Below are 23,696 nucleotides of genomic sequence, written 5' to 3' on the forward strand. Positions count from 1 at the left end.
GTATGTGAAGCAGTGACTTGAAATCCTGGCTGGCTGACTAGTTAAGCAGTTTTGTTCCAAAAGGAGGAAGCCCTTTGAAAGGCTTCTAAAATAGTGAGGCTGCATTTCTTAAAGGCTCACAAACCATTTATAGAAAGTCTCAATTGTATTCAATTTAGAGCTAGTTCCACCTCTATTTGGCATTTTCTCTGTTCTCCCACAACCCCTCTTTCTTCTATTACCAGGGAAATCCTGCATGGGAAAAAGACCATTGTGCCCAAGGATTTCAACTGCTCCTGCTGCTTATTCTTCCAGATGAAACCCCTCTTAAAGTTTGTGAAATTGTGATCCAATAACCCCTTAATGCTGGCAAGCAGGTTCCAGGAATGCCCTGATTCTGGTAGGTACATTCTGGTTTACCACCGAATGTCACGTGAAGTCTTTAGGGAAAGCCTGGGACATGCTGCACGTACTGACATAGTATGGTGTTACATATCTAGACAGAAAAGAGGCTCCTAGAGCCCATACAACGGTCTGAGTCTCCAGCAGAGGCAAAAAACAGACAAGAGGTGTTTATTCACCTGTGTCTCTGTTAGCATGCAAATTAAGCACCGCAAGCTAGCGCTCGTTTACATACAAAGTCAGTGGAGAGATGTGAAATCAACAGGGAAACAGGGCACAGGGAAAAGCCACAGGTGGTTATCCTGTCTCTGAGGACAGACAGTGAACACTGGGGAATACAAGTAGAAGACAAAAAGAGGCATCCCCATATCCTGCATGTAGGAAGCAAATGGACAGTGTGTTTACATTCTTGAAAATGAAATCTGTCAGTCTTGATTGAAACCCTGCAAGGCACTTTGGGGGTGAGATAAACCTTTTTAGCTAGGAGGTTAGACTGTTAGCTAACTTTAGTCTCTAGAAAGCATGCCATGATTGTGTTTTATATGTAACCATATTTGTTTCCACTATTCATACTTACTATCACTTGAATCTTGACTTTTTGATAATAAACATTCTTGTTTTCACTATAAAACTTATCTCAGTGCTGAGATCAAGGTGCTTATCCTGAGTCAACTCATACAAGCTGGTGCGTACACCATGGGCGTAGTGTGGGGAGGTGGGAGAGGCGTTGTCCCCCAAACTGCAAGCTTCAGGCAGGCATGAAATTTACCTACACATGAGCAGCCCTGTTGGCCTGATTGGTGCTGCCCCCCCAAATACAGAAGTCAAACTACACCTATGGTAGCAGCAAAGAATCCTGTGGCACCTTATAGACTAACAGATGTTTTGCAGCATGAGCTTTCGTGGGTGAATACCCACTTCTTCGGATGCAAGCAGTGGTGTACACTGGTCTTTGGGGCAGAAAATCTGGAATTTCTGTGAGTGTTCAGTGGATAAGTCGCTGACTATTACAGGGAAATGCTTCAAAGGGACTCAAGGACTGGGGTGCACATATTGTAAGGCAAAGTAAGAGCTGGCATAGCCCAGAGGAGTGTGCTTGAGTGACTAACAGGTGGCTCGGTCAAGGAGCTGACAGCCAGTTAAGCATAAGCAAGACTCCCTCAGGCTGGAGGGAGTGGGGTAAACAAGATGACCCTTAGTCTTGAATATCCTGAGAATCGTCACATAGATCACAATCCCTTTCCTGGCCACCCACCGTAGACACAGCTGGATGTGGAAGACGACTCATCCCAGCTACGAAGCAGCCTCTTGCTGCTGTGGGGTACCCTCACTCTCCCTCTGCAGGGGCTGATGAATGATTCATGCAGCAGTGCACACTAAGGGCTTGGCTACACTTGAGAGTTGCAGTGCTGGGAGTTACAGCGCTGGTCATACAGCTGTGTAGGGAAAGCGCTGGTGTGTGGCCACACTCACAGCTACCAGCACTGCAGTGTGGCCACATTTGCAGCATTTGCAGCGCTGTTGGGAGTGATGCATTATGGGCAGCTATCCCAGCGTTCAAGTGGCAGCAACGTGCTTTTCAAAAGAGGGGGGTGGGGTGGAGTGTGACAGGGAGCGGGGGAGAGAGAGAGAGTGGATTTTTGGAGCCGACACTGTGTATCAGCGCCCTGCCTTGCAAAATCAGAAAATTTTCCTGACCCCTTACTCTTAACTGCAAACAGCCTGCAGACCAGATAAGCAGCTGTTTCTCTCATCAAGCAAACACTCATCCCCCTGCCTGCCTCATTCACAGGGGTTATCTCATTTACAGATTGATCACAGCAAACAGGAGCTGAGTTTGTTTTTTAGATAAGCAGCTCCCCCAAGTTCACAACAAAACAAAGAGAGGCTGCATAACAAAACAAAGAGAGTAATTTAGTTAAAAGCATTCTGGGATATCTCCTAATACCCTGGAGGCCAATAACAGCGCTGGTGTGTGGCCACACCTGACGAGCAGCGCTGCATCACCAACGCTGCACTCGTTACACCCCAAGCAGACCAGGTGTACAGCCAGCGCTGCAGCCAGGGAGTTGCAGCGCTGGATGTGCCTTGCAGGTGTGGACAGTTACTAAGTTGCAGCGCTGGAAAGCCTCCACCAGCGCTGCAACTCTCAAGTGTAGCCAAGCCCTAAGGGGGCAGGAGTAAAAAAATAAAATAAAAGGACAAAACTTCAGCCCCAGTACGAATAATCCCAGTGAAGCCTAGTGACTCCCAGTGGTGAGTCACTGTTTCAGAGGTTCTCCAACATTTTCATTCTTCAGAGCACTTCGTAAATGCTATGCCTTCAAGGTATGTTTACCCTGCAGCTCAGAGCGGGCCCCGCAGCCAGGGCTGAGAGATTCTCACTTGTGAGGCTTGAGCTAGCGAGCTAAGAACAATAGTGTGGAAGTTGAGGCTCAGGTTGAGCTGTCAAGCCAACCTGACTCCCAAGGCTTGAGAGGCCAACCTGCAGCCTGAACCACAAGGCAAGGGAGAAGCTACCACAGCCAAAGCTGTACAGAGAAAATGGCATCACCTCTGGTCTGGCAGTCTGTGGATTGGCATTCAGATAAGGAGGCAGCCGCAGCATTCTTCATTAGGCTCAGGAGAGAGAAGATTCCATCCACAGCCCCATAAAACCAGGCTGAGTTAATGAAATACAGAATGCCTGAAGGATGCCTGGGAGCTAGCATCACACACATGGGTCTGTGTTTTACAGCATGCTGTGTCACTCCAGCACTGCCCACTTCCCAGCTGAACTGGTTTGACAAGCTGCCAGCCATCCTTCAAAATAGGCATGTGGAACCAGAAGAGCAACTACAGTCTCCAAATGAGCAAACACCCGCTACAACCTCCTGTACTCTTGAGCCTACTCTGTCTACCTGCAGCACTGAACTGTAATGCTTACCCTAAGCTGGATCTTCTCTTCATTTTGTTTGCTTATCTGGTTTTCATAGTAAAGGTGTAATCCAGATCAGGGCTCTAGCTGATGCAAGCACCACACTACTTGGTATTCCTTCAGGACACTGGTGATTTTTTTTCAGCACTTTGAGGCTGGGTAAAATACCACTGTATATATTTTCTTCTGCCAGGCCAACACTGTGCAGTCACCATTTTCGGAGAGGATGCACAGGAGTCTGCTGTACTTTAAGCAGAGAAAATCTTAAACTAAGTTCTTCATTCAAATTTTGTTTGCTGCACCTGGAACGCACTCTGTGGTCTCGTTCAGCCTTCTTTTACAGTTTTTGAGAAGCACTAAAATTCAAACGTTAAGTCATCTCTACGATTACAGGACTATTCCTTGGCCACAGCCATTTCAGCCTCAGATCTTGAAATGGTTATCCATGCTTGTGTCAGCTCACAGCTAGATAATTATGGAACTTTGGTGGCTGCTCTGTCTGACAGTGCTGCATAAATTTCAGCTGGTGCAGAACCTGACTGCCAGATTTACACGATCTAAATATATTTCATTCATTTTCAAACCTTTGCATTTGTTCTTGGTTTAAACAAGAGACATTTTAACTTAGAAGAGCTGCTAAATCAAGCCCTTGTGATACTTTGTACTTACCATTACTACTTTATTCAGAGATCTGCAGAGATGCTGTACATCTGGAAGCAGCAGTCCTTTTTGCTGTTTGGCACCCCTATTTTGGACTCCCCCTTTCCTTACGCAATAGTAATTACAAGGTGCTTTGCCTGCCTCAAGGGTTTTTTTTTATCATGGTTGGAAACATCATTTATTTAGTATGCTTTTAAGTGGGATTTTTAATAGAGATTGTTGTTACTCCTTCTGAAGTGCTACCAGTTCTGTAACTAGCCTACGCCTGTAGAAGTGATGTTTGGTGATGGTTCACATGTTGGGGACATTTCTGTTAACCTGTGTAACATTTCTTTCATGACTTACATGCTAGAAAATGCATGGTGAAGAACAGGCTGCTCTCCAAGCATTCCCGCACTACCTGTCTTGGTTACGAGGCACTGTCAAAGGCTCTTCAGGAGAGAAACGGCAAGTTGTAAGCTGAACACATAAGAACGGCCATACTGGGTCAGACCAAAGGTCCATCCAGCCTGGTATTCTGTCTGCCAACATTGGCCAGTGCGAGGTGTCTCAGAGGGAGTGAACCTAACAGGCAATGATCAAGTGAATGCCAAGAGGCCTGCCGACCCTACAAAAATATACATTTAAACATGGTTGTGAAGTATATTTGTGGTCCAATCATGCTATAACTTCTTTTCTGGCCACTACAGAATTATGCTTTAACCTTGGTATCTACCGGGGTAAAAAGATGAGCAACTTTCCTGTCCACCCAACAGCCATATAACAACACAGCTGAGCCGCAATTATCTTTGAACATGGTGATTTGATAAGTTACACAGGTCTTGTTTGAAATACCCTCCCCCCAAGTTTAATTAAATTTATTTTTTTAAACACACAACTGAAAAACCATCCAGCCTGGAGTGTCGTAAACAGCTATAAATAATGTTGTTACCAGTTACCCTCTTTTTACCATTCTAAGAGAACATCTGGTTTTCATCTGCAGAAAAAGCCCTGACTATTTGACTTTGCTCTTCAAGGAGATTAATTAATGGAGTTTCCCAGGAGAAGGAAGGAAAGAAAGGAAAACTAGTCTGTATTTCAATGTGGTATGCCCGAGCAGTGGCCAGGAGATGTCGCTGTTGCCTTCTGAATGAACAGCAGCTAAAGCCTTCAAATATTGAGACTTACCATTTAGAATAAAACCCTGAAGGATATCGATCAGTACCTTTGTGCAGATCACAAATGAAGGCAACTACGCCCACATAATGCCACAACTGGAAAACCTTCTGTCTGTGTAACTAACAACTCTGCCCATAATCTAATGAGTGGAAAAAGTATCTAAATAGAAGGGCCTATTACAAGGATGACAGTTATAAGGCCGGGAGTCAATAATTAAACTGGAGAAAGGAAAAAAAAAATCAAGAGAATGGAATAAGTACATGCAATAACACAGAAAACCACATGGGCCATGATCAAAGTGCTTCGAATTCTAACTCTCTCTGAAGACCTTTACTACAGGTCATACTTTGTAAAGATTGTTTTAGATGCTTTCTGAACCAGAAAAAACACACATGAATTCTTGTAATAAAAATATTTTCAAATATAGAATCCTTGGAACATAAATGATAAGTTTACATTAGATAACTTATAACATAGGCAAATGCTCCCAGTCTTTGTAACCTCCAGTGGATAACATGGGACACTCAACAGCTCAGTCACACCTTGGGTGTCTCCCTATGTACAAAGGCAGATTAAAGGATTCCTGCAGTTTACCAGAGCCCACTGAAAACTGGGATTCCATTGCCCATTGCAGGGCAGAGACTTGGAATGAAGTGGGAGCTAAAAGGAATGAGGCCTGCATCACTTCACAGTAATCCCCCATCAGCCGCTCAAGGAGCAATGGAGGTTTAAACTTTTGAGGGTTGGTATTTAAAGAACAGATTCCTGTATAGTTTTGATGATGTCTTTGACAACTGCTAGGGGAAGGTAGTGCATTTCTGGTGTGGCAAGGGCCTCTCACTGATAGACTCAGCACTGAAACATCTATGAGAAGGTAGGAGGCAAAGCACACCAACCAGGAGAGTGAACTGACCATTTCTCCAACCCTGTGGAGTTTTGATCATTCAGAACATAACATTCTCCAAGTTTAAATTTAGCCAGGACTAACCCTTGTTCCTACTGAGCAAAATGCCCTGGGATCTTTTATGAGCACAAATGGTCAGGGCATCTTTTTTTCATCTCATCTCAAACACCATTTACTGTAATAGGGGTTTCACTATAAAACAGTATTTGTGGAGCTCTGGGTTTAGTGACTGTATAACATGTTCTGTAAGAACATCTAAGAATGAATTTGGTGAGTGGCTTTCACATTAGTGATAACAGTCTTAGGAGAACTGATAGCTGGGTTTAAAAGAAATGACATTTCTGCTTCTGAATCCAGGAAGCAGCCTTTCCCACAATGACTACTCACTTGCCTTCTGAGGCCTAATACCCTCTATGCATATCAAAGGAGCGAGCCTGAACAATCACTATATTACAGCTTCACCCAGTTCTACTCAATTTCCTGTTTGTTGTTGCTAAACTAAAAAAAAAAATAAAAAAAAATTTGCTTTTAAAATTTAGGAGGCCACATTCCCAAGATTTAAATGGTCAAGATGTTGATGTGTCACTGAACACAAATGCATACTAGGAAGGTTAGTTTTGAAAAATCAGTTCTTTATTCCAGGGAAGAGTAAAAACAATCCTTTTCAAGTTAAAACAGGGATTTGATGGGCTAATTAACCACATCAAAAAACTTCTTTACAAGAGCACTTTTCTATTTAAATTAAAAGCGAGCATCATATGTGCCCTAGATTACAAAAACCCTGCATGGCCCAGTTAACCACACACCAGTCATCCCATGAGCAAAATGCCAACCATATTATCTGATGCTGCATGGCATTTTAGAACAGTTGCTTCTGTCAGTGTTCAGCTGAAAGGAAGTATAACCAAGATTTACTTTAGTTTACTTTAGACAATGTCTAAAGTGAATATTCCATTATAAAACTGTTGCCCATAACTCCTCTCCCTCCACTGACTGTCAGTTTTTGGACTGTAATTTCTGTGACCATTCCACAATTATTTTAACAGCTCTATGATACAAATGCAGTGAGCTACCACACGAGCTAAAACAAATGGATTTTTCCCTTGGCAGTAGAGGGGCAAGCACATCAGATTAAATTAGAAGATAATGTGACAGATTTTCAAACTGATCAGTGTATTCCACACTTTATCTACAGGAGGAGATTATATTACAGAACTCCCCAAATTGAAAGTGCAGAGCTCCTACTCTGCATCACCCTTCCTGGTGAAGCTGTACCTGGCAGAAAAGAGGCAGACTATTCAGGAACTATTACGATACAAGAGAGCCACCTCATGAAGAAAGTTTTAAGTGTAAAACGGCAAATTCTTAGGGGATGATTAAGGAAAGGTCTAACTGTGGCCTGTGATTAAAAAGTCAGGCACTCCTGATGTCCGTGAAATCTTTTACTGTCCCTAACTTTCAAGGCCTTTCTGTAGTCTCTAGGGATTTTTTAAATGGCTATTTAAAGCTGTTTCAAGGAGGGGTAATCCAACAAATGGTAACTATAGTAAAAATCCCTTCCCCTGCCCTTTCCAAAAATATTTGTCCTTGCTAGAACGCCATGTTTGGTTACGTTTTAAAAATCAATCTTAGCAAAAGTCACTTTTCTAATTCTAGTAATGGAGGCACAAACATTGGTTTCCTTAGCATGGCATAAACGAGCTGGCATGTATTTCAAAAGTGAAAGACAACATGCAAGGAGAGTGCTGCACAGTTACCCTCATTGAGCTGATCACGGTGAACAATTTTAATTCCCATTTTTAAAATGGTGTCAGCTCTCAATTTCCCCCCGCCCATTGCAACTCCAGTGTTTTGACAGAACTGTTTTGGAGCCAGCACACACAGGCCTTGTCTACACTAGCCTCTCTTCCCTAAAGTTGAAGGCAGGAGATGAGTACTGTATTCCCACAGAAAACACAAAAGACATTTAAAGCAGAGCCCTGCAAATCCGCAGATATCCACAGTCCATTTTTGTGGATAGTAGATCAGATGCCGATACAAACGCAAAGGGCTCTACTCACCGGTGGCGCCTGGCCTGCAGTGCCCGGCTTCGGCAGCCGGGGGGGCATAGCACGCTCAGGGCCAGCAGCCAGTGGCACCCACTCGCTGCGCCGCTTCCTGTCCAGCAGCTCGGGCCCCTTGGGCAGCGCCAGAGTTCCCACCATAACATGGCTCAGCAGCACTGGCTGCGCTCCCAGTCCTGGGTCCGGCCTGCCGGCTCTTGGGCAGCAGGGCCCGTCCCTGGCCATGGGTATTGGAGCGGGCAGGGATCTGACTCCCCACCCCTCCGCCCCACTGTGATGCAACACACAGTGCTGCTGCTGCTGCTATGTGCCATGGCTCGTGGGCCCCCAGGAGCAGCATGTGATGCGACACCCCTTCCCTCTGCCCCCACCACACCTTCTCCTTGAGATTCTGCCCCTTACCCCCAGTCCCCGCCCTTGCGCTGCCTCTTCCTCGCTCCTTCTCCCCACCCCCAGCCCTTGTGAGATGGCTTGCTGCTGCGGATACAGGTAAAAGACAGCTAGCAGATTGCGTGTCGGATCACAGGTTGACCCTGGAGGATGCAGATTGGGTGCAGATCCTGTGCAGGGCTCTACATTTAAGTAGGGAGGAAATTCGGTACCTGAGCTGGATTAACCCTCTCTACCTCTATAACACAAAAGCATGCTGATATTTGCCTTTTCTGTTAATAGGCAATCACAAGTTTCTCACCCTTTGAGTGGTCAAATAAGATAATATTCTCTCAAAAAATGTACCTCGAAAATGAGAAGGTTTGAAAACTTTCACCCCAGAAAAGTAATTTGGGGAACATGATAAACTCCTGAAAACTGGGAGTTCAAATGAAAGTGCCTCCTCAATCAGACACCAGTGTGTAGTGTCACTAGCAATGACAAAATGATACATCAGTGTCAAGGCAGGTCAGTTGAATAGTTTGACAAGTACTGTCCACATCCAGCACAGATTCCCAGAGCACAGCAAACACTGTTAGTAAACTGAACCAATACTGTCTTTTGCACCAAACCAAAATAATGAGTGAAGGGGACATCCAGTCCCCTATGGGAGCACAGAGATATTCTTGTTAGTTTTTAACTGACTGTTTAAAGAAAACCAAAATTTACGTTTTGAAGGTATCAAAAATTCAAACAAAAGAAGAAATCTTTCTACCCTCTCACAGAAAGGGATGGCTTCTGTCCACAGAGGAACTGGCTGCAATGTTCTGCCCTGTGTGTGCACACTAAACAATTAAAGAAGCTTAATTCTCTTTACCTTTCCTATTCATCCCCATCTGGAGGCACTTGAGCAGCCTGCAATACTGGCATCTGTTTCGCTGTTTGCGTGACATGACACAGTTCTTGTCTCGACTGCATCTGTAAACCCGCTTGTTGCAAATGCTCCTTTTGAAAAACCCTTTGCAGCCTTCACAGGAGATGATACCATAGTGCAGACCTGTAGCTCTGTCTCCACAGATAAGGCAGGTTCGCTGATCAACCCGGTCATCTGGAAGAAAAACAACACTTTGTAGTCAGAAAATGGCATGCCTGAAAAAATAAATGATCTGAAACCTTCCTTATTCAGTGAGATATGCGTGCCTCCACCCTCGCACCCCATGCCTACAACAATGAAAATTATATCACTGTACACCCACAAAGCAGAGCCTTGTGAAGCTCCTGGCATACAGACACACAGCATACTCCTGACAGCACGAAGGCAACCCTTAGCACCAGTGAGATGCTACAGAATATGGCTGAAGTATGCATGGGAAAGACATCCCAGCTCAATCTCAGAAATGGCCTAATTTCAAATTAAATATTCAAGAAGATTTTAGCATAAGTGTGTTGACACTGAAGACCTTTAACAAGAAAGAATGAGCATCTAATGGTTTGAAATCCAAGCAGCAGATTGTCCTTGGGTAGCCACAGCATTATTCTGTAACATTACTGCCCCTAAGGAAGGTGTGGCTAGATTAGAGATATAAAACATGGTGTCTCCTGTAAGGAACTGACAGTCTTCCACTGAAGACTTCAGCATCACACAAGGATCTGAGACAGGAGTGCCAAACCTGCTCCTTGAAAAAAAAAAAATCAAAAACAAACAAACAAAACCACACTACAAGAGAGAAAAAGGGCAGAGAGACACAGTACCTGCTCTTTTGCACTCCCCCTTCCATGTACACTTACAGACACTTGGATATTTCCCCTAACCCTGCCATCTGCTACCCACTAATAAATAAATGACCTAAAAAGTGGCCAAGCGAGATTGCATCACATTTACATCACCAGACTCCAGCACCATGATAATACCATAGCAGAGAGATGCTGGCCTCCTTCCCAAGTAATGCAAAGAAAGGAGTTGCAATAAGTAACGAAGGTTTCTTAACTGCACTAATATTATCCTCACCCAGACCACAATAATCCAACAGCTAGGCTTCTCATCAGTTTCAGTTTCCAAGGGGCAACAGAACAACTGATTACGAGAAGTGATTCATTACCAGCTAATACTGGGGCTTCTCCTTCCACTCCCAGGCCTGAATCTTCAGTAATATGTTAAATCTAGACTTTCCAGGAATCCCATTTGCAACCATAATAAACAAATAAAGCATTTCATTTTAATTTAAATTTTAGATTTCAGAGGAGATCAAGAGCAATAATTCTAATATGATCTGGTGGTGAGAAGGAGGAAGTAATATAAAGCAAAGTCTAAGATGCCTTAAAAAGAAACCCCACAGAAGTGCTCCATTCACCCAGTAAGTTAATTTAACAAAAAAATTATACAAACATAAGGGGACTGTTGGCACCTTACTGAAACTTAGTGTGTTTTTTTGGTTGGCCCTCTCCCAGTACCAAAAGAAAGGGGAAGGGCCAATAAGAGATCAAGACCCTGAGTCTAACAATCCCCAGGGCCAATGGGGACAGGCCAACAAGGCAGACAGGTCAATGAGGGAGTCTGGAGCATGGGGTCCCGTCCTCCAGGTGAGCTGGAACTGCCTGGCCAGAAGGGCTGAGCTAAGGAGAGAGTAGAGCCAGCGAGAACCAGAGGAGCAGTCTAGGGAGCTGAGCTGAGCTGAAGCAGTCCAGAGCCAGATGCAGTGAGCAGCTGGGAAGCACAAGGGGAACCCTGGCTGAGGGCCCAGTGCCAGGAGAAGCCAAGAGGTCTTGCAGGCCAGACCTGGAGAGGGATCAGAACTAGGGCCCTACCAAATTCACAGTCCATTTTGATCTATTTCATGGTCATAGGAATTTTAAAATTCTAAATTTCAAGATGTCAGCTATTTAAATCTGAAATTTCAGTGCTGTAATTGTAGAGGTCCTGACCCAAAAAGGAGTTGGGGGTGTTGCAAGGTTATTGTAGGGGGGGTTGTGGTACTGCTACCCTTACTTCTGTGCTGCTGCTGGCAGTGTCTCTGCCTTCAGAGCTGGGCAGCTAGAGAGCCGCGGCTGCTGGTCAGGAGTCCAGCTCTGAGCAGAGCTGCCGCCGGCAGCAGCACAGAAATAAGGGTGGCATGGTATTGCCACTGCCACCCTTACTTCTGCACTGCTGCCTGCAGAGCTGGGCCCGTCACTCTCTGGCTGCCCACCATTGAAGGAAGAAGCACAGAAGTAAGAGTGGCATGGTATGATATTGCCACCTTTACTTCTGCACTGCTGCTGGCGGATGCTACCTTCAGAGCTGGGCACCCGGCCAACAGCCACGGCTCTTCAGCCACCCATCTCTGAAGTCAGTGCAGAAGTCAGGATAGCAATACCGCAACCCTCCTAAAATAACCTTTTGACCCCCCTGCAACTCCCTTTTGGGTCAGGACCCCCAAATTGAGAAATGCTGGTCTTCCCCCATGAAATCTGTATTGTATAAGGAAACGCACACAAGACCAGATTTCACGGGGGGAGACCAGATTTCAGTCCGTGATGTGGTTTTCATGGCCATGAATTTGGTAGGGCCTTAATCATAAACCCAACGGATGAGCTGACGCTGGGGAGAAGGGCCCTGCCACCTAGAGCCTGAGGGTGTGTGGCCACTGCCAGAGCAAGTGTTTGACCTGCAGCATCCCTGCAGACAGAGCCGTCCCTTGGATACAGTGAATTGGGGCAACTGCCCCAGGCCCCATGCTTTGGGGGGCCCTGCGGGTGGGGAGGTGAGGCAGGAGGGCAAGTGGGGTAGGGAGATGAATGGCATGTAGGTGGGCGGGGGGGGGCAAGGAGGAGCCCCCCTACCAGCACCTCCCACTCCCCCGCCCCTCCTCCTCCCTCCCAGCACCTACCACCTGCTGTGGATCAGCTGATACGCAGGGTCAGGAAGTGCTGGGGGAGAGGAGCCAGAGCGCAGCTCGCTTGGGGGAGTGGGTGGAACTGGGAAGGGAAGAGGCAGGGCGGGGTGGGGCTTTGGGGGGAGGGGTAGAGTGAGGGAGGGCCTGGGCGGAGCCAAGGGGAGCACCCCCAGGCAGATAGGTCTTGGGCCCCGCACCACCCTAGGGACGGTCCTGCCTGCAGCACCCGTGAGGAACAGACTGCGAGCTTCCCTATGCTCCAGGCAGGTCTGGTTTTGGTTTCCCCAGGCGCACAGAGTGGGATTACTGGTTTCCTTTAACCTTACCCTTTTTTCCCTCATTTTTTAAACTGATTGCTGTTTAATAAATTGTATTGCCTTTGAACTATATGCAATGATCAGTGGATCAGGGAAGCGTCTAGAGTGGAGAGAGTACCCTGGAGTGGGGACATCCTAGCCCCTGTCCCAGGGCCACCCAGAGGATTCAGGGGGCCTGGGGCAAAGCAATTTTGGGGGCCCCTTCCATAAAAAAAAGTTGCAATACTATAGAACACTATATTCTCGTGGGGGGCCCTGCAGGGCCCAGGGCCTTGGGCAAATTGCCCCACTCCCCCCCACCCGGGCAGCCCTGCCCTGTCCTAAGTAACCACAACAAGATTAGGTGTCGAGCCCCCCAGGAATCCTGGGCCCAGCCTTGTCAAGATTACAAGGACACTGCCACACAGGAGAGTGGGAGGGGAGTCCTCAAGATCAGGCAGGCCTCTGGGTAAAGGGAGTGGGAGCGAGGACTCCGATCCTTTTGCTAACCAATTCCACCAGGGTAGTGTGGGAAGCTTTCCTGGCTTATACAATAGCAGGACAATTCCCCCACTTACACAAGGGCTTGTCAAATAAATTGCAGTTTGGATTCTGGAAAGTGATTATTTTACATTGCAATAACTGTCCTTCATTATAATACCCTAATCATGTCACAAAAATGTAATTTTTCTTTATTCCACATGCAACATTACAGCAGAATTTACATCACCATACTTCAGTGTCAAAATGAGAGACTTCATGGCTTCCCGTGATCCCGTTTCATGTGTTTCTTTTAACTGTAGTTAATAAAGAACGGAGTTGAGATCAAAGGCTTGAGTGACATTTCCTTACTAATGTGGTCCATGGATATTGTATTACCTCCAAGATCCATATTTTATTTCCAATTTTATCTTAATTTTCATTTAAACATTCTGCTCAATATCGGATATTAACAGTAAATATGTGCCACATATTAGAAAAATGCCAATACCTGTCCAAAGCTTGGAAGAAAACACAAGTTTATAAGAGATTAATTCTGACAATGATGGATTTCAGAGGATTCCAGATTCTCATGCAGACTGGAGGCATGACACTGGGGAGCATTAGCACATCAATTTAAATACTATGCTGTGTCTTACTCCTCCTACAGATTGCTCCTCCTCTCTGAGGTGCTGTGCTAGTAGCACTGCCAGGGCCGCAGCACTACCTCCTTAGTTCAACATTAGTGTGAGAGGAGAGGATAGCACTCAACTCGGGGCGGATACAGCACAGACTGAGTGCAAACAGCAGCACTACTGTGCACAGGGCAACCGGCGTATGCAGAATCATGCCTGGGGTGAAGTGGGTAGCTTGGCAAGCATGACAGACTTGCTTCGGTGTTCAGGTTTCCATATGGCAGAAATAAATCCGTGCGAATGAGTTGGAGGTGGCTGGCAGAAGCCAAATTGGACTTTCACATGGAAAGCTTTGCTCTAAGTCAACAGACATGATCCGAGAGCGAAAGCAGAGAGAATTTGGCTAACAGATACACATTGATCTCTGCTATATAAACACGAATGGTTATAGCTTGTGTTTTGTTCAGGCAGGTATGAGACACCAGAAAGATGGGGTGTCTCTGTTTTACCCCAGGAGTATCAGCAAAAGCTTTGCTGTGCAACTGACACACAAGAATCCAAATCAACATTATAATACAAATGATAAGGTTAAGACACAAAGAAAAAAATCCAGCCAATTCCCTTTACAAATCTTAATGAGAGGCTTTTGGATGAAAAAATGTAAATTGTACTACTCCCAGCAATAGGAGCTGTCATATTAAATTTGGTATCTTAAGACGGTAATGTTCCCACTGAGACAGAATAGGGCTGATGCATGGCTCAGGAAGGATCGCAGTGGGCATGTAGTAATTTTCATAGACAGAGATGTCAAACTGAAAGGAAAATAAAGTAAATGATGGCTAAAGCAACTGACTGTTAACCTAGATGTATTCTCATTATCTTGTATCTACACAGTTAGACCTAAATCTTGCTTCACATTTGAAGTCGGTTGTACTTAAAATAATTCTATCAACTTGTATGTAAAGCCTTTTTCTGCAGAAGGGCCCTACCAGGGCCAAATATGCTTTAACTCTTGTCATCCCATGCAAATCATGTACACAACGTATTTTTAATCATTACAATTTTTTGTTATACACAAACTGAATTTAAAAAATAGATGTTATTCAAGTATGTTCAGAGAGGAAGTACAGAGTTGAACTGAGTATGTTTAAACTGTTACCATTTTCAAATTATAATTTAATCACATCAACCTTCAGTCTGAGCAAGTGTAAAATATTCAGAGAAACAATCTTTTTAACTGAATTAGAGAAATATAAGTCTCCTGTAAGTAGGAGCCTTTTCACATAAAAAGTCACCATCTCTTCGATTGTGTTGCTAAGACCCTGAAATTAATGACTCAAATGGGGGAGGCTCAACTGGAATTGGAAACAGGTGCAAGTGAAATTTGTTTTCTAAATAGTGTTTACAGTGAATAAAGAAATATGATTTGCCATTTCATTGTACATAACAGCAAACAAGTATGTTTCGTGACCACACTTCCAGTTCAGGAAGAGCAGCTCCAAGAATGAAAAGTAACAAGACACACACACACACACACTTTCTGAATCAGGAATGTCCTATCATGACTAGGTGCATTTTAAAATGTTTCCCACCAGGAACATACTGTAACTCGGCCTGGGTTTAGTTCCTTCAATTTCTTCTTGATAATCAGCTTAACACTGTGCACAGGAGACCAGGCATCTAAGCTCACTTATACAGAGATTCTATCAGCATCCAAAGCAATTGCCCATTATATTTTTGATCCTCATAAGGTGGATACTGCCAGTACTTCCTGAGCCAAATGTTGATCACTAAGGAACAGAGGCCAGACAGACATTTCATTTTGTTTTTTTACAAAAAGTCCCAGCAGTGTCTATTCGTTCTCTTGCTGCTGCTTCGTTAAAATAAATTCTCTCAGTCCCAAAGTCTTTCTGCTTTCCTTGAAGTGTTTACATATTACAAGAAGATCTTTGCCCGTAAACCCCCTACTTAATTTTAATAAGTGAATGGAAAAACAAATGTAAGATGGATGTTTGTCCTGTTTTTTGAGCTACTTACATTTCTGGGTGTCCAACTGAGACTGTTTGATGGCCCCTTTGCTGAAATCATGGGAGAAAAGTGTGGTAAATGAGTATTAAACAGCTGCTCCCACAGTCTAACCCCATAACTGCGGAAGCCGTATTTGTCACAGCCAGTCCTGAGTATGCTACCGGGGAAGTGGGGAATCAGTTGCCATCTATCCCAATTTGGCTCCTGTAAATCCCTCATTAATCCAGCTTCCAGCTGTTGTAATTCAGCATCGCCAGTAGGCACAGAATTCAGCAGCTGGGGCTTTTCAGCACACACTTATGAGTGCAACTGGCTCAGGTTAGTTTGAGTTTGATCTTTGCAAGATTCCATCCTCTCTCATTTCACTGGCATTTGCTCACTCTTCTCCTTCCATCTTCAAATGGACTGTGTGTGTTCCACATGTACTGACTATATCCCATGCTCCTCAGCTGTGGAATTTTGATTATTTTTATTCAGAACATACAGCGCTACAATATCAGGGTCATATTTGAAGGATTAAGTTAAAAGCTGCTTGTTTGATTTGGCTTTTAGTCCATCACAGATTCCAAGGCCAGAAGGGACCACTGTGATCATCTAGTCTGACCTCCAGTATAACACAGGCCAGAGAACATCCCCCAAATAATTCCCATGATATATATTTTAGAAAAACATTCAATCTTGATTTAAAAATGGTCAGTGATGGAGAATCCACCACTGCCCTGGGTAAATTGTTACAATGGTTAATTACTTTCACTGTTAAATATTTATGACTTATTTCCTGTCTGATTTGTCTAGCTTCAGATTCCAGACAGTGGATTGTGTTATACCTTTCTCTGCTACATTGAAAAGCCCATTATTATACATTTGTTCCCCCTGTAGACACTTACAGACTGTAATCTAGTCACCCCTTGACATCTTTTGAAGTGTTACTAATAGAATAACTAATAGTTAATGTGTACAGTGGGATTGAGATCCAGCACATGGTATTCAGAGTAATTTCCACCTGGAGAATATCTGGAAATTGGGAGTATTTTGGGAGGGCCTGCGGCCCTCAACTCCAACTGGTGAGACAGCTGAGAGGGGGCTGATGGCTCGGGCATTAGTGGACAAATAGGAGTCTGCCACACTGAAAAGGTTAGACCAATGCCTATAAACTATTAGCAGAGACAGTACTGATGCCGACCGTTAAGATTGCCTGAAACTCTATTATAAACCAGTTCTCAGCTGCTTATTCATTTAACCAAACTAACTGTTGGGACTGCAATTTCCTCTGCCTTAAGCCGATTTTCTTTTTATTTCAACCAAAATGGCTCAGCTGTTTCTGAGTACAATGCTAGTGAAAAATAGGTTGTTTTGCCAGAGCTATAGTTTTTCCGACCGTTTCTTTGAAGAGTTCTATCTCCCCCCAGGTTTGAAAGAGGAACTTTAAATTTGTTAGGAGGATAGTCCTTGAGTCAGAGAAATGTCTTTTGTTCTCCCCATGAAAATCCACCCAATTTTGACCAAGATATAAGCCTCTGAAAGCTATTTGCGGATGCTCAGTAGATTTTGTTAGAGACACTCTGCCAATGCCTGTGAACATTCCATTAACTAGCATGACCATATTTTCCCAAATGGAAAACGGGACACCAAATGGGTCAGCCCAAGACCTCCTGCGCTCCTGTGCGGGGCCAGCCCAAGTCCTCACTGCCTCCCGCTTGTCCCCACCCCTGCCAGTGCGGGGCCAGCCAGAGCCCCCCTCTGCCCACCTGTACGTGGGGCCACCTGAGGCCCCACTCTCTCACCTGCACACAGGGTCAGCCCCAGCCCTCCTGCCCAGGGCTGGCGCGAGGTCCCCCCTCTCCCTCCAGCATGCTGGGCCAGTCCGAGACCCCCTGCCATCCTCCCAGAGTCCTCCTCCTCTTAGGCCTCCCCCACCACACACAGGGTGGATTCTAGCCTCCCTGCCACCCTCTCGTACCTGGGGCTGGCCAGCCCAAACTGCTCTCCCTAGCTTTCCCTCCAGTGCAGCTGCTCCCCCCCCACACACGAGATCACATCCAACTCTTCTGGCAAAACTCTGCATCTTTCCAGTTTGCTCTTGCCAACCGATGATCAGCTGTCAAGAGCAAACGGCACAAATTCATAGTTTTGCCGAAGAAGTCAGAATGGCCAGGACAGGGCCTAAAAAAGGGACTGTCCTGGCCAAAACGGGATGTATGGTCATCCTAGCTAAGCAGGTTTCAGGGTGGTAGCCGTGTTAGTCTCTATCAGCAAAAACAACGAGGAGTCCTTGGGGCACCTTAGAGACTACCAAATTTATATGGGAATAAACTTTTGTGGGTTTTAGCCCTAATTAAGCAGGCTCCTGTCTTGCTCCGTGGAGTTCTTGGACACGACAAAGGCACTGAGCCTGCTCCGAGGCGTGGAACTAGAACTCTAGATCAGCAGTTCTCAACCAGGGGTCCAGGTCCCCCGGGGGGCCTTGAGCAGGTTTCAGGGGGTCTGCCAAGGAGGGCCAGCATTAGACTCACTGGAGCCAAAGGCAGAAAGCCGAAGCCCCGCCATATGGGTCTGAAGCTCGGGGCCCTGTGGCCCCAAGCAATTGCCCTGCTTCCTGCCCCGTAACACTGGCCCTGGCTTTTATATGCAGAAAACCAGTTATTGTGGCACGGGGGGCTGTGGAGTTTTTACAGCATGTTCGGGGGGGCCTCAGAAAGAAAAAGGTGGAGAACCCCTGCTCTAGATAGAGAAGACAAGCCCAAGCATTAGCAGCAGCTACAGTTAGGCCCCTTGGTGTAGGGGAAGTGGCTGGGCTGAGTGCCAATCAAGCATTCAGGTTAGGAAGTGGCACAACAAAGGTTGTTCATGCAGCCTTAATTTAGCCCCCTTTGGGGATGTAAATATTTTAAAAGTTAACCGTTTAAACTATTAAATTATATCATTTAATCGGTTAACTGATTAAAGCGAGAGGAGCCTGGGTCATGCCGGCTGGCGCAGGGATGGGGCCGCCTACTCTGGCCGTCCCCAGAGCTGGGAGTTAATAGTTAAGGTGGGTTAACCAGTAAGACTAAAGCTTACCAGTTAACCGGTTCTCTTTACATCCTTAGTCCCCCTGTGCGTACGCACTACAGTCTGGCTTGGAAGGATTAGATTTTTGTTGCTAGATATTGGTAAACATCGATTTCACTATACACACACAGACCAAGGAAAAATATTTCCATTGACAATAACTGAAATTTATACAGGTCTCTTGAAACTTACGTGCATTTAACATGCACGATTTCAGCTTTACGCTGAAAGGCCTGGAGTCCGGGAGGGGACATAGCCTCAAGTAGAAGAGGTGTTGCCTCTCAAGATTTAAAGGTCCTGGGGCACCAGCTGTGGTTGGGAGTCCCAGGGCCTTTAAATCACCCGGGGGCTCCTAGCTGCAGAGGTGGCTGGTAGCCCCTGGGGCGAACTAAAGGGCCCGAGGCTCCAGCCACCGTGGAGCTTCAGGCCCTTTAAATGCCAGCTCCAGCCCGGCTGTCAAAGCTGTGGGCGGGATTTAAAGGGCTCCTCCGGGCTCCCCACCGCGGTGGGAAGCCTGGCGGAGCCCTTTAAATCCTGCCTGCAGCTTTGGTAGCTGGGCCGGGGCAGCGTTTAAAGGGCTCCACCAGGCTCCCCGCGGAGCCCTTTAAATCCTGCCCGCAGTTCCTGCGGCCGGGCGGGGAGAGGAGCCCTTTAAATCCCACCCGCAGCTCTGGCGGCGGGACGGGGGATTTAAAGTGCTCCACCAGCCCTTTAAATGCCCTCCCCCCCACCGGCCCTGCCGCTGGAGCTGTGGGCGGGATTTAAAGGGCTTGGGGTTTTGACTATACACGGTTTTCGCTTTACGCGATAACCGCGGAACAGAACCTCCGCCTAAGATGCGACAGACCTGTACGTGGGCAAGGTAAGAAAAATATTGCTTCAGAATTTAAGAGTTTGATTTAAGGATATTTACTTTGTCAATATCACGTCAAAATATCCAATTTCTGCTTTAACTCTTTGAATCTCAACATCTACTGTTATTAAATAGTTATTATTTGACACCCTCCCTTAATTCTTCACAAGTATGAAAATTTAAATAAATAAAAATCAATATTATCCATTGAAATTATAAAAAATAAAGCCCAATTCTGCCAAGCCTATTTATGATATAGTCTTTATTAAGGTGATCAAATTACTTGTTCTAGGAGGAAGACAGTGAGTGAGGCAAAGGAACTCAGGTGCAGAAGAACATTCTCTTCTCTTTAAAAACACTGGACTGGGACCTAGGCCCAGAGTTCCATTCCTGGCTCTGCCACATATTACCTAGGTAATGGTGGGGAAGATCCTATCACATATGCACAAAGGTGCTAATCAAGATTGCAGGAGCAACCTTATTTCTGGCATTTCCCAACTTCAGTGCATGACTTTGCAACCTTAACATTCTTTTAATGTACTATATACACATTGATTTAAAATCAGGTTAAGATATTGAGCAGTATTTATTTATATTGTAGTAGCACCTACGAGCCCTAGTCATGAACTAGGAGCCCACTGGGCTAGGTGCTGTACAAAAACAGAACAAAGAGGCAGTGCCTGCCCCAAAGAGCTTACCGTTTATGGAGATAGTTAACAGTAATGGGAACCAGGATCCTAGGGCAGTCAAGGTGTTGTACTGTTTTTCTCAGGAGGGGAAGGGGAAATAGAATGACCTTGGTGCCACCTTCCCTTCTCCCCCAGTCAAGTTGGAAGGTGAAGCCAGGGAGCAGAGCTGCTGCGGCTACTGCCCCCTTCCTCTGAGAGAAGACAGCAAGCCTGGAAATGGAGTAACGTTAGGGCTGTTGTGTCGGGGGCGGGAGCAGAAGCAAAGTGGCCTGGGTAGCATGACTGTATTTCAGCAGGACTAGAGGTGCCCAGGAGCCATTGCTGCCTTCAAGATGGGACCAGAGCAGCTGGAGCCATAAGGTAGGGGGAGCCAGCATGACCCAGCAAGTGGGTGAATGTGAGTGCATGTGCTGGTGGGGTAAGACAGTGGATGAGGATGGATGGCAGAAAGTGAGTGGGGGATAAACTAAAAGTGGGAGAAGGATGAAAGGTGGAGCAGAGAAGGGAGAATAAAGGAAAGAAAAAATATAGGGAAAGAGGCAGAGAACAAAAGAGTGGGGAAGAAAGGCTGTAAAGGGATGAAGAGAGCAGGAGAAGGAAAGGAGGGAACGGCATGCACTCAAAACAATGCAGAGAAACAATCCAGCACGATGCATGCTAAGAAAGAAAGCACAGCAAAGGCAGGAAGGGCAGAGAAGACGCAACAAATGGGAGATGACTTTGTAAATGCGGAACTGTACTTTATTTATCTGTAATACTGTCAATGAACCACATGGAAACTTTCATTCCTTTAAATTACAAAGAGGTGGTTTTGGGGGCATGGTAGTCACAGGGATTTTTCTTCTGCGCTAATGGTTTTGGTCCTTGGAGGAGTTGTTACTGAACAAGTTTTTCAAGCCCTGCCTAAGGCAGTCAGAGGAAGTGCACCAACCACCCTTCTCCCTGGGATCCTGACTCCACATCCCCATCTTCTTCTGGCCCCAGGCACAAGGCGACAGATCAGTACTGAACCCTGGTCACCAAGACCACAGTATTATACTGTAAGGCAGTACCTCATCAGACCACCTACCTACCTATTTTTCACCACTCTTGCTCTTAGAATACAGAGGGTTTTGAAAGATTTTAGCACAGAGACACGCAATCTTAGCAAGATTACAAACAGGCAACGCTGTCCAAGTCAGAGAACACACTGAAAGAGGAGAATACGCTAATTCAGTTGCTTGACCATTCCTAAACCAACAGCTTTTCATAAGATGCAACAGAATTGTGAGAAAGTGCTTCATATGGCTGGAAGCTAAGGCCAGGGAGAGTATGGCAGTGCTCTAAGAGCTCACTAGTAAGAGAGGGGAGGCACAAAACAGAACTTTGGAATGCTATCGAACTATAGATAAGAATGAAATAGTCTAAGACATTGCTTTAAAAAGAGGCTCTGTTTCTTTAGCAGATTTGTTTTTTATTTGGAGTACTTCAATTTTTATAAAGAACACATAACTAAACCTGCCAAAAAACAGAGGCAGGCACTGGAGCTAGGACAGCCATTATTCAGGGGTTCTCAAACAATTTTTTTTTGCTGGCTTCAGAGTGCAGCCACCAACTCTTGCTGGTGGCCGCTCTGACAATTTCTCCTAAAATATTCATTTTAGAAAGAAAACAGATAAATATGCACATATACATCTCCAAATCATTGTAATTTATTTACATAGAGGGGTTTTTTTTGGTTTTTTTTTGCAGACTCAATGATAAAAATAATGTACAGTTGTTTTTATTCTTTACTGGACCTAAACCGAATAGAAACACAAGTAAGATGCTTTGCACATTCTTGTCTTTTGTTGTTTCTTTTGCTTTTTGGTTGCTTTTTTTAAAAAAGCAAACTTGCTAGGTAGTAAGTCTGCTGTCGCAAAAAGCAATATTTGTATGTTGTTAATATCACTTTTCACAGCAGACTTATTAGCTGGGAGGCTGTGAAAAGTGATATTAAACATATAAATATCAATTTTCACAGCAGACCTACTCAGCCCTGGCAAGCCGGGAGACAAATTAAACCCTGAATGGGGAGGCAGGTGTGGGGGGGGGGCACAGGGAATGGATAGGGGCTGGGGAGGCAGCGGGGGCCAGGGATGATACAGGGGGTGGGGGTGAGCCAAGGGCCAGCATCCATAGCCAGGGTCCAGGGCCGGAGCCAAAAGCCCCACAACTGGAGCCTGCTGCCTGCCATTCCAGGGCTGAAGCCCGAATATGGTGACTAGATAGCAAGTGTGACAAATCGGGATGGGGGTGGGGGGTAATAGGTGCCTCTGTAAGAAAAAGCTCCAAAAATCGGGACTGTCCCAATAAAATCAGGACATCTGGTCACCCTAAGCCTGAAGCCAGAGCCACACCGCACCCAGGAAAGTGGGGAACTCACTGGCTCCCTGCTTCTCTGATGTGTGTGGCTCCAGAGGAGGGCAGGGCCCAATCCCTGCTGGTGGCCCTGGGGGAGGAGCCACTGCTTTCCCCCCTTCTCCCATTCACCGCCCAGGAGGCTGTGGCCACAAGAAAAGCCCCTGGTGGCCGCATTTGAGAATCACTGCATTACTTCATCATGAAGTAAGTAAAAATATATTGCACAGCTATAATAAAAAAGGAACAAATCCCACTCCTGGAAAACTAAGATAAATCTATATTTTCCATCAAGGAAACAGGCAGCTACCATAAGAAATTTAAAAGGAAGTTGTTGGTTTTTATTTGCAGTAAACAGCAAAATTGACCACATCTACTAGGATATGATTTGTAACATAGGGACTTGGTAATCTCTGGCTATATTAGAACAAGGCCCACCTGAGCTGCTTGTATTAAGTGTCTGACAACATCATGTTCTGCTTTGGTGGATTTTTGTAATTTACCCAGTTTTTCCATTAAAACCTCATTTTCAGGGTTTCTCTCAGCCAGTAAAATTTACTCACAGATTAAACCAGACCATACCAGCTCACTCTTGTCTTCTGGTATCCAAATGGCTTTTATCTGTTCCACATATGCAGACTACATCTTGTCAATGGGATGTGCAAACCATGCCCCTCAGCCTTGGAATTTGATTCTTTTTATTCTGAACAAACAGGGCTATGGTATCACTGTCATAACTTAAGGTTCAATTTAAAAGCTGCTTGTTTGATTAGCTTTTTTAAAATGCTACCCGGACAGTAATTTGCATTTTTAAAAACTGAACGATGACAGCGTAATTAAACAACTCAGAATACGTCACCCTGATTTCCAAATAGAATATGCTTGGAACAGGGAGTGTATAGGCAGAAGGCTTTTTTGTTTTTACCATTCTTTCAAAAACTTCATTTCATTCTGTAAGCTA

At 45.4% G+C, this 23,696-nt stretch overlaps 1 protein-coding gene across 11 annotated transcripts in view; it reads right to left on the bottom strand.

Moving 5' to 3' along the window:
- The window catches only part of NR6A1 (nuclear receptor subfamily 6 group A member 1), a 182,088-nt gene that overhangs the window by 23,654 nt on the left and 134,738 nt on the right, over window positions 1-23,696 (bottom strand). For all 11 annotated transcript variants that reach the window (XM_039506651.1, XM_039506641.1, XM_039506642.1 and 8 more), the window contains one exon: window positions 9,330-9,560. In XM_039506651.1, coding sequence (XP_039362585.1) covers window positions 9,330-9,560 — 231 coding nt within the window. The remainder of the gene's footprint in view (window positions 1-9,329; window positions 9,561-23,696) is intronic.

This window comes from Mauremys reevesii, linkage group 19 (genome assembly GCF_016161935.1).
Source record: "Mauremys reevesii isolate NIE-2019 linkage group 19, ASM1616193v1, whole genome shotgun sequence".
Taxonomy (NCBI): domain Eukaryota; kingdom Metazoa; phylum Chordata; order Testudines; family Geoemydidae; genus Mauremys; species Mauremys reevesii.